The 11,567-nt window shown below is 38.8% G+C and overlaps 1 protein-coding gene across 1 annotated transcript in view; it reads right to left on the bottom strand.

The window, feature by feature from the left end:
* Positions 1-635: 635 nt before the first annotated feature.
* Positions 636-11,567, bottom strand: part of LOC121508117 (transmembrane protein 255B) — a 28,388-nt gene continuing 17,456 nt past the window's right edge. The window contains exons 5-9 of the mRNA XM_041784660.1: positions 7,653-7,733; positions 5,250-5,335; positions 4,542-4,701; positions 3,992-4,138; positions 636-2,215 (exon numbers count right to left, since the gene is read on the bottom strand). Of these exons, the coding sequence (XP_041640594.1) occupies positions 1,979-2,215; positions 3,992-4,138; positions 4,542-4,701; positions 5,250-5,335; positions 7,653-7,733 (711 nt within the window). The 3' untranslated portion in view covers positions 636-1,978. The remainder of the gene's footprint in view (positions 2,216-3,991; positions 4,139-4,541; positions 4,702-5,249; positions 5,336-7,652; positions 7,734-11,567) is intronic.

Below are 11,567 nucleotides of genomic sequence, written 5' to 3'. Positions count from 1 at the left end.
CCAACAACACTTTCAGTTTCACTCAGGTGCCTCCCTTTACTCTTGATCATTGCTGAGATGTTTCTACACATAGAGACTTCCGTTTAGCCTCTCTGCCATTAGCCCAGATCAGTGGAGGGTTGCAGTGATGGTTGTCCATCTCAAACATTGTCTCATGTCCACCCAGGATCCCTGGAGCTCAGTCAGAGTGACCACTGCATCTTGGTCACCTCTCTTACCAAGACCCTTTACCCTGATTGCTCAGTTTTTCCAGGCAACCATCTCTTGGAAGTGTCCTGTCTGACTGCAGAATAATGAGAATACACATATTTTTTTTCGACTTGTAGCATCAGGCTACAACATAACAAAACAGAAAAAAGTGAAGGGTGTCTGAGTACTTTCTGAAAGCACTATATATCCCTTTCCTTGTTCAGGGTCACAGGGGTGCTGGAGCCAGTCCCACTTGTCATTGTGTGATGGGTGGGAAACTCCCTGTCAATGTGACACCCAGTCATTCACAGGGCTGACATATATAGAGGCAAGCAGTCACACTCACACCTACGGGCAATTTAGAGTCACCAGTCAGTCTAGCATGCATGTTTTGGGGCTCTTAATACTTAAAAATGCTTAAAACTAGTCGAACAGTTGTAAAAGTAGGGAGCAAGGGCACCTGTGTGTAATGAGCTGAGAAAAAGTTTTGTTGCTTACAAATAGAAGTTTTTATTTTGGGATGAATTTTTTTTTTTAAATTGAAACATACAGTCTCACAATATGATATGATGATAAATATCGAAAACTACAGGTTACAGTGAAGCAGAAAAGATGAGGATTTAAAGGAAAAGCCTGACATTTTCAGAGCTATTTTTATGCGATTTTTGTAAGATGATCTCTTGTAGCTTCTGGAGGAAGCTTTAAGTGTTGAAGCTCCCCTTGAAGATGCTAACTTGATAGCACAAGGACTTCAAGCTTGGGGGAAAAGCTGTCTGGCTGTCTCCTCATAAAAGCCAATTTGTGTTTTGTGTATGAATTGAACAAAGAAGTTGAATGTCTGTCTTAGACAGCATTTCAATTTCCCATCTTCATGCAAAGCTAAGCAGGAAGTAGTTATAGATATGTTAGACATTTATTAAGCATAATATTTGTACTGATTGTCTCATTAAACTCTTAGCAAATTGCATATAATATGTCCAAAAAAGTCAAACTCTTCCTTTAAATCCAATAGCCAGATGAAGCCCTTATTCCACATGTTTCTGAATCCATTTCCTGTAGGTGTCTCTTTAATACATGATGGATTTAATAGCAGCAGCGACAGAACTGCACCCCACAGCAGATAACATGCGTCATCAATAATATATACAGTTTATTGATTTTAAAGTGCACATTAAATGATTCACACAAGCATAAAAATAACTGCAACGCCAGCGTCCTTTACACTTCATTTCACATCTCAAGAAAGCCCTTTTAATTACTTTTATGGTACTCAGTATGATGAGAAAATACACAGGAAGACCTGGAATCCAGTCTACACAAACAGACGCAACGATCAGATCACTGTATAACTACACACACGTAACACATAGGCATCTGAGGCCAGCTTAAAAGGAACAAGTTTGGGATTTAGGCTTATTTTCTTTCTTGCTGGGAATGAGAGTGGATTGTGTGGTTACTTCTGGGTCATCTGGCACAGGCACCAAGAATAAGCTTATTGGTTATTTTTGTTGTTTTGTAGAGGCCAAGTTAAAGTGTTTATTTGAGGTTACTTATTCCCAAACTGCATCCTTTGACATGAAAAAATCCAACCATGTCTATTTATTAAAACCACATAGCTACAAATATGTCTCCCTCCTCAGTGCAAACACAAGAAACATCAGAACAGACCAGTCACAAAGCTCAACAAGTGTTTTCTGTCTACATGGTCACAGTTAAATGTCTTGTGCTACATCCAGTCAGACCAAGCAGGATGATTTTTCTCCAGTATGTCTCCTTTTCATCTGAGGGTTCAGCAAGCGTAAGGTGGAGGTTTCTCAAAGGGGCTGTAGGATGATCCATAGAGCACAGGGGCATTGGGGGTCAGCATGTATCCTCCCGGTTCCTGGGTAGCTCCCTGAGGCTGTGGCTGGGTGGGAGCCGGACAAGGCTGCTGGTTCTGGTTCTCCTCAGAGGAGCCAGAGTTGGAGGTGGGGCCTCCGTTAGAGATCATCTGGGGAGTAGCAGGTTGCTGAAAGCCGGCGTTATGCTGAGGGAGAAAAACAGGGAGTGGTAGGTTACAGAGGTATGTGGACGTAGAGCCAAAGATGTCTAAAATCAGTTCTGACAGTTTTATGTGGGGTGTGCTGTTTGGTTCTCTCGTTGTTACCACAGAAACATTTAGCAAAACTATTAGCTTTTATTGCTTATGAAGAAACAACAAATTTGAGAAACCTGTATTTCAAAATGATGAATTTCCTGGTTCACATATTTCACATGGTTTTCCTTGTTGTCAGCCAGTCCCTTGATGTTCTCTATCCCACTAAATATTTTTTTGTTATACTACTCAAGCAGAAGATGAACAGAAGAATCCAACAAATGTTAAGAATGATGAGAATTATTCTGCCGGTAATCAAAGATGCACTGATGCATCCGTTAAACATCGGTATCAACTGATATCAGCTCTCTTGACAAAATGACCTACTTGCAAATAATGTGTCATGAACCAGTGTCGGTAGCTGATATTTATCTGTTGTATCATATCAATTAAGTGCTGATATCTATATAACTTTACTATCATATACCCAGTATAACTGCTGATACAGAGAAGAAGTCTATATAGGGCAGAAGAGGTCACTTTGTGGGCAAACTCCTCTGTGTTCATGGTCAAACATGAAGAGAATGGTGGAACTGTGGGAATCTTAAAGGGCTATTTGAGTGTTTTTTAAGTTGGGCTGTGTCTCTAGTGACTTCAGTGAGCATTGCCCCAGATGCGCTTGGAGAAGCTACAGCGTAGCAGATGGGTGTAGTTAACGTAAGCTTAATAGTGTAATTTAGGGAGTTAATGTTGAAGTCAGTGTGCAAACATAATTAATTCAACATAAAATTGTATTCCTTTTTTTTTAAACATGGGACAATTTCTGACTCCGTGTGCAAAGGCTTTCACGCCAACAGAAATAATGAAAAACATTATTGGCAATCACCTTAACTGTTGTAGTAAATATTATTGGTTTGAGCCCTAATGATAACAGTCAGTGCATCTCTATCAATAATAAACAAAAGGAGTGGACATATTTAAACCTGATGATTCCACTTCATGGTTTGCAATTGACCCTCAGGGAGCCATAAATGTTTTACCAGATTTCCCCAACAAGTCAGCATATGAACTTCATCATGCCACAAAAAGAAATGATTACCAGAACTGATCGGGTTTATCGTCTGGGCCCAACAGCTGTTAATATGACATTTTATAACAAAATTAAATCGTGTGTGTTGTTTCAATCCAAACTTAAGCATTGCACTAACAGGCTGATTGGGTTGAGCCATACCTCTGTCAACACCAACTATCTCCTTCATTTGAAATATGTTTTTTTTTTTTTAAATCATTCTGCAGGAATGTTACCATGATTAATGAGAGATGGATTTAGTTCAGTTTTGCTGGTACCAGCTTCAGGAATGTGGCATTGCAGAATTCAATTTTTCTTTCTGCTCAAGTGTTTTGGTGTCGGAGTAAAACATCTGTGCAGATGCTGTATGACTGTATTTCATCCCTGCTGCTCATCTGGTTGCCATAATAAAACACTGCGAGGGAAACTGAACTTTTTTCATTGCAGATATTTTTAATTAATGATAGCTTTGTTCAGGTGTCCCAGTGTATCTTACAACGAGTCAGCAATAACAGTACAAGGACACTTAAACTGGAGCAGCTAAATGAACGTCGGACATCGTCTTGTTTTTGTCTTAAACTTACACTTGTGCTCAGTGTAAAAGGCATTTGTCTCATGTTAAAATGCTTCTACTTCTGTCCTTGAGCTTGGCTCCTCACCTGCATGGGTATGGGATAGTTGGGGTAGGCAGGCAGAGACTGTCCTGAGGGGCAGAAGCCGCTGTAGGGAAACATATGCTGGGTCGGGTTGTACAGGATGTGCGGTGACGGCGTGGGACTGGGAGCCATCGGAGGAGTTGGCTTCTGCTGAGAGAACATGTAAAAAAAAAAAGGCAGAGGATAAAGACAACGAATATCAAAGGAAAACGAATGTGAGTGAGTGTGCTAGCTACTCATAAAACACACTTTTTAACATTTTAATATGATTGCCGCATAAAGTGATAGTTATCAGGGAATCAAGATCCTTCAGGCTAACAAAATTCAGAGATTTATTTTTCATAGAAACAAATGACCAATTTTCAATTTATGTTCATTGTATGATAAATATGAGAAATCATGCACTGTTGTTGGAGTGTTGGTTCAGCCATTCAGAACCTCCTCGAATCTCCTTTCTCGAATTTCCCTCTTGCCCTTCACATTTAAATGACCATTTTCTGCTCCTTGTTTTTTAATGTAGATGCACTGAAATCTTTCACTCTCAGGAGCTCACCATATCCTTGTAAGCTCCAAGTATGGCTGCAGTAATGATGCCGAGGAACAGGCCGATGACGTTGAGCACCACTGAGGCCCAGAGCAGACGGTATAAGTGGATCACGTCCCAGCAGCTGTTGACCCCAGTGAACTCGTAGTACTTTGTGTGGTGCTCAGTGCTGGAGGGGAGAGAGAGAGCAGGGGGTCAGTAATATTATACACAGCTGAACAGCAAAGTAACCAGAGGTTTTCACATGTAGACATTTCTGCCACAAAACAGGCAAAAGGAGAAGTAAAACAAAGAATTCAATGCTTGTTTGAATATTACATGAAAAACTCCAACACCAGATTTTGAAAGAACATGTAGGAAATGAATACTTGTAAAGTTTAACAGGGCAAAGATCACATGAACTTTGAAGAGCCAATGTTGGTAAGGGTTGTTTCACTAACTCCTGTTTCCCTCATTGCAAAAAAATAGGACTTATGGTAGTGTAATGGCCAGTCTAACTAATAAAAAGCTGATTTATCTTCAGATTAATTTTAAATTCCCTGAAGATATACATTTTAATGTAAAACACAAGTTATTCTGTAGTCATGTAAATCAAAAAAGATGACGTGCAATGTGCTAATTTACCATTCTGAGCACCTTGCTGTGACAAAAACATATGGTTATGCACATACACTCTGCACCCTAAGATGTGTTGTATTTAAAAGACCCTAGTCTCACCTCTGACAGTTGAACAGGTAGCAGCAGTAGCAGGTGTTGCTCCTCATTTTCAGCTTGCATGCTTTTCCAGACGAATGGCACGTCACCTGTCAGAGATCCACTTTAATCATTGAGCCAGTAAGTCCGTTTATATTATTACATTTAAATTAAATCAACTCAAAACAACATGCAAAGCAGCTCTAGACTGTACTCTTTCTAAAATAATTGACCCAACTTCACCAATCTTTAAATCTCCTTTATACAAACATTAAATAAAAATCTGAGCTGTTAATCTCACTGCACTGGCATTGTTTAACCACTAGATGTCACTATGTATCTTCCAGTTGAATACTAAGCAGCTGTCAGGACAGAATTGATCCTTTATTAGTAGAGTCGCTTCAAGCATAATGGACAGATTTAAAAGGCTACAACAAAAACACTGTGTAGAAGGATGAATATAAACATGAAGACTCTACCTTACATTTCCCATATGCATTTACATTATGAGACTAAATGATCAGTGACTCTTTTTATGCTACCCAAATCAGACAGCAGGGGATGTGTTAAAGGCACAGTTTGCCATTTATACTGTTCTGGGTCTCAAACTGGGGGCCCATGGTCAGCAACATCTTGGTCCACTGTAAGCTTAAGTTGTGATAACCATCACAACCAAAAATAACCAAAAATATTAATTTATTCTGTAGAACAAGTGTGTAATGTGGCAAAAAAGGGGCAAAAAGCAGCAAAAAATTGGTTAAAAGTAGCAAATGAAGTGGCGAAAGTGGGCAAACATGGGTTACAAGTAGGGAAAACATGCAAAATAGGCAATAAGTAGCAAAAAATAAGGGCAGTATGCACTAAGGTGCAAAAAAGATGGCAAAAAGTTGCAAACTGGGTTAAAAGTAGCAAAAAAACAGTGGTAAAAAGGGGCAAAAAGCAGCAAAATGTGTTGATGTGGTAAAAGAAGTGAAAAATATGGGCAGAAAGGAGTGGTAAAAATGGGTGAAAATGCAGAAATGGTGTAACCTTGCAAAGCAGATGGATACGCCCGTTTCCTTGTTTTTCACTGGCGAATCCATCTTGCAAAGCTCCCATCTGAACTGTTTGGGCCCAGTTAGAAAGTGACAGGACCAATCAGCATTGAGGGGCAGTACTTTCAGGTGCAGCAGAGTCCTGACGTAACAAGCAGCAGCAAGAGCTGGTGTAGTTATGGAGGAAGAGATAAGCGTGGATGTTGCTAAAGCGCCAGTTTTATCAGAACTTGACGACATTTCTTCGTTAAAGAACAACAAAGAACAGCAGTAAGTTGTTTTCTTTTCAAAAACGACAAAAGTCGAGTACTTACATGTCTATAGTCGCCATGTTTCACATTATTCCTCACTAGCTGCGCACGCGCAATTGGCCCATAGAGATAGACAGAATGTTCATCCAATCACACTCCAAGTTTTTTTCAAAGCCTCTGCCTTTTCTCAATCATTTCCTATTGAAGTTTCCCCAGATGGATGTGTGAAACACATCCATCTGGCATGTCAGGTTAGAAATGGTGGCAAAAAATGGTAAATACGGGTTAAAACTAGTAAGAAGAACTGAAAAAATGGGCAAAAAGCAGCAAAAATGTCTTTAAAAATGGCAAAAAGTAGAAAAAAATGGCAAAAAGTGGCAAGTAGAAGTGGTAAAGACTGGTTTAAAACTGCTAAAACGGATTAAAAAGCAGCACTGATAAACATTATTCTTACATCCTACTCCAATAATAGCTTCCCATGATTTTCAGCACCAAAATGAGCTAACTGCTAGCACCAATGCTAATGATCCAACACTCATGCACTGATATCACTAAATCACAACAGGGGGAGGGGTTCACTGGTTCTCTGGGGCCTAGCCAATTCTGTGGGCAGATCTGGCTATAGCTACAGTTTTATCAGAACTAGACAAATATTTCTTCATTAAAAGAAGAAAAGAGAACCTTACTGAAAGCTTTTCTTGTTGGGAAAGCTGTTTTGCTCTTCGCCTAGTTGTCTTCAGTTAGAGTTTAATTTGCCAACTGGCTCCAATGATAGTAAAGAATCATGTACTGACATGAAGAAGGCTGCCTGTTGAATTTACACTATGTAGTTTCCTCCAAGCCCTCTACGTCATAAATTTTGTTGCTCTGATTGGCCTGTGTGTACATGTGACAGTATGTTCTACCACTCACCGTTCGAGTTTTATTTTAAAATGTTCTGCCCTTCCCAAACAGCATCTATGGGATGTTTCCCAGATGGATGTGAAATATAACCCATGCCATGGGTTATCAGGTGCCAAACTGTTTATCAGGTGTGTCAGGTTAATACTACTGTATAGCTAAAGTCAGGAATATGTATGCAATGTATTTGTTTTTTAGTGTGAACATGATAAATATTAAAACTTCAAGAGCGTGAAAATTACCTCACTGTAGTAGCTGTCAAAGGCGTAGCCCGATCCACTGGTGTAGAAGTCACATCTGTCCTCCAGTAGGAGCCGAGTGTCCTGTGAATGAGCCAGAAACAGAGAAAAACAAACATGGGGATGTAGATTTGAATCATCACATCATACACACATCAGTAATCTAAATGCTTTCCTTGTGTTTTATTTATGTTCAGTATGATTTATACAGTTGCTTGTGTGATTCTGTCCATCCTCTATGTTTGCTTGCTGATCCAAACCGTCCACTGCACCACACTATAAACCCCACAGCCATGAGCCACACTGGACATTATATAATGTGATTGTGCAGGGCTTGAAGGTGCAATAAATATGACTTTTACTGTCCCGTATGCACAAAATGAAAATATGTGCCGAGGCTGTGATGGCGCTGATGATCAATATCAGAGAGAGTGTGCCAGGTGCTGAGAGGTCCAGCTTTTTAAACACCCTTTGGTCCACACTCATTAAGACGCTCATTAAAATTCATGAGGCTGATGTGACAATCGGAGCAGTCACGTATCAAACCAGAGAGAAGAAATCAGCCTTATTTGACCTGGTTTTTCAAAAATAATAAGGTATATGCACAACTAAGGCAGGTGATGAAGGCTTTTATTACAACGCAGATGTGGGTCAGAGGTAGAGTCCTCCCACTGCTGTGAGCAGGGTTTGTGACTGTATGAATGGGATTAGTTTATACTGGTGGTCTCCACCATTAATGTGTGAATGTGGAGAGAATGGGTAGAGACAACTTGTAGTGTAAAAGCTCTTTGGGTAGTCAGACAACAGAAAAGTACTGTACAAGCTCATTATTCTACCGCCAACAAATCAAAGACCTCTGCAATGTTAATAAGACGTTTATGATCTATGTCTCTGAAACAGTTATGATGCTAAATATTTCAGGACTGCACAACAAATTAAGTCTCACTGAAGTGTAAATAAATAATTGAAGCAGGAATCTTTTTTTTATAACACTGTGTTTTATGAGTTTTACTGATAAACCATTACATTTGCCTTTTATGTCGAACAACTTAATTTACCCACATAAAGGATCAATTAATTCTGGCTTGTGTTAACATAATTGTTAACATCAGGCATGATGTTTGTTTTTATCAATACCTTCCTCAGACTCTGCATGTACATATGAGGACATCACGTTTTGGGCTTTCCAAGAACAAAGCAATAAATTCTGCCATTATAAGTTTTTGGGATAAATGTCCACTGAATTTTAAGTAATTTGCTTGAAATATTGGGAGAATTTGCAATGAAATTTTTAAGGATATTTTGGGAAATTTGCTAGAAATTTTCAAGTATTTTCATGGAAACTTATCAGATATGTTGGTATCTTTTGGAGAGTGTCATTAGAATTTATTTACGTATTTATTCATTTATTTTTTGCTTTTAATGGACATTTCAGGGATTTACAGTATATGAGTATTTGGTGGAAATTTCAAAATTGCTGACGCCCCTCTGTTAAAGAAAGAAAAACCCACAATAAAATAAATAGCTTCAAACTAACAAAAATGATAATAAAGAAAAAAATACTGAAAATTCTCTACGTTTAATTAATTTTTTATTCAAAGTGATTTGTTGAACCAATTTAAAAGCAATATCTGATTTTTATTAGTTAATTTTCAGTAAATTTTGATGTATCCTTACTCTTGTCCATCTCAAGTTATTTCAGTGACTACTGTGGGCTTTTCTTTCTTTAACAAGATGGTACCAACAATTTTGTCAATGTGTGTATCTCTCTCAATGACTGACACCATTTCTAATTGACTGAAGACCCCCAACAGCTGACCAACTGGCCAACTCACAGCCAAGGCATATGCTGAAATATCTATCCAGTGCTGTATTTTATGCAGAAACAAGGCCTTCAGGATAGTTGTGGACATCATTTATTCCTGCTCAAAGACAAGGCTAAGTTTTTAACTCATCAGGTCCTACTAATAATTAAATAAGTGGGGGGACCTAAGAGTGTACTCCAAACAAAAGCTCAGGACTCAGTAGGATATAATATGGCCTCTTGTGTTGAACCATGGTTATTCACTCCTATCGGCACAAAGTTCTATCCCTTCATCCCTCAACCTCCATTTTCCAGGCTGAGGATAGATGTGTCACTCAGTTTTACCCACCTCCTACTTGTTTTAAACTGAGGACTCTGTTCATACAGTGTATGTACTAATCTGTCAACCAGTATCTTGGTTTTATGCATGTATTTAACACAAACAGGGAGGAAAGCTGTCAAAAATGGCCTTCACAGAGAATGCTGTAAGCTATCTAATTTGTAGCACAAACCAAGAAATAGAGTATTTCATAGCTGAGAACATCATCTTTTGTTATTTTGATTGAGAGCAGTCTAGCAGAAGAGAGTACCCACTATATGTTTAAGGTAATTTACTGCCTGATGTAAAGTGTAAGGTTCCTCTCCTGGCATTAATGAAAGCTGAAAACTCAATTATCAGATTACATATTTAGATGTGGGAAATTTAACTATTCACTGGAGCTTTCTTTAAGAGCATGGATTTATAAACACACAAATATTGGCCGTTTTAAATTTCCTTGTGGTGTCTGGTGTTCATGTTATGAAACAGTGATAACGTGGTTCATGTTTCACTTTGAAATGTAGGAAACTGAGCTTTTAGATAACAGGAGATTCATCCTGACTGTGTTGTCCTACAGTCTTGACAGTGTTTGTTTTCTGCTTTCTGGTGAACCTTGGTACGGATCCTGAGCTCTAAAAGATTCAAGTGAGAGTGAAGCTTGAATTGCATCTCCTCTGATAATGTTTCTCTGTAGCACCCTGTGCAGGTTGGCTGGCCTGGTTCCTAGGATATGTAGTAAATGAAACCTGCCAGTCTAAGTCAAAGTAATTGAGACTGTCATTGGCTGAATCCCAAACTCTGAATTGGTGGACTCATAGACTTTAAGGCATGACCTATGAGGAACTCATAGGAACTTCAAATAGATTGAAGATGATCACAAAAACATGGAAAAATAATTTGTTATGGATTTAAAAGAAAATAAGGGAGCAGCCAGAGGGTAAATTTTTCATAAATCAAGGTGCAGATGTCTTTTGACTTGTCAGCTGAGCTGTGTTGAGTTTTTATGTAAAATGAGACATTAAGGCGCAGTGGTGTACTTTTTTACATCACTGAGGCTGCAGGAAGACGTTACAGGGGACATATTATGCAAAAATAACTTTTTCAGGCTTTTTTAACACAAATGTGTGTCCCTGGCCTGTCCAAAATCCCCTCAAGTACCAGAAAAATCCACCCCCGCCCCCCTTCTCCACCTTTCAGAAAATGTTTGCTGAAACAAGCCATTCTCAGATTTTGCATCTAGTGACCTCACCAGGGGCACAGAGGAGTGCAGTCAGAGGCAGAGTCAGACAGCTAATTACCATTTAAAGCCACAGAAACAGCTCGTTCTGAGAAGGGCGGAAACAGGTAAAACGGGGGTTTTTAGACATGCAAAAATCCAATACTGGAGGGTTTTTTCAGCAATAAACTTCACAGACATAATTTGGGGACCTCTGAGAACAATATAAACTGGTCTTAAAAGGGTAAAATATGTCACCTTTAAGCCAAACTCTACTAAACTGTGAGAAACTGCAGTATTTTAAAAATTAATGCACAAATAATTATTTAATATATTATTTAATATGATTAATGCGTTTAAGCTGAAAGCCCTAGTTTGAAGTCAGCTTTTTGAAAGCGTAACCCAGGATATGTTTTTTCAAGGAAACTAAAGAGTAACCAAGACTTCAAACATTGATGTGATTAGTGAGTTATTATTCTCTTGTTTCAATTTAATCAGAGAATTCTGTCAAAGTATTAATGAAATGCTTTTCAGAATGTCTTCACTCCAACAGAAAACTGAATACTGTACATTACACTG

This window comes from Cheilinus undulatus, linkage group 1, assembly GCF_018320785.1.
Source record: "Cheilinus undulatus linkage group 1, ASM1832078v1, whole genome shotgun sequence".
In the NCBI taxonomy this organism is placed as follows: domain Eukaryota; kingdom Metazoa; phylum Chordata; class Actinopteri; order Labriformes; family Labridae; genus Cheilinus; species Cheilinus undulatus.
This window is presented reverse-complemented; position numbering and strand designations above follow the sequence as displayed.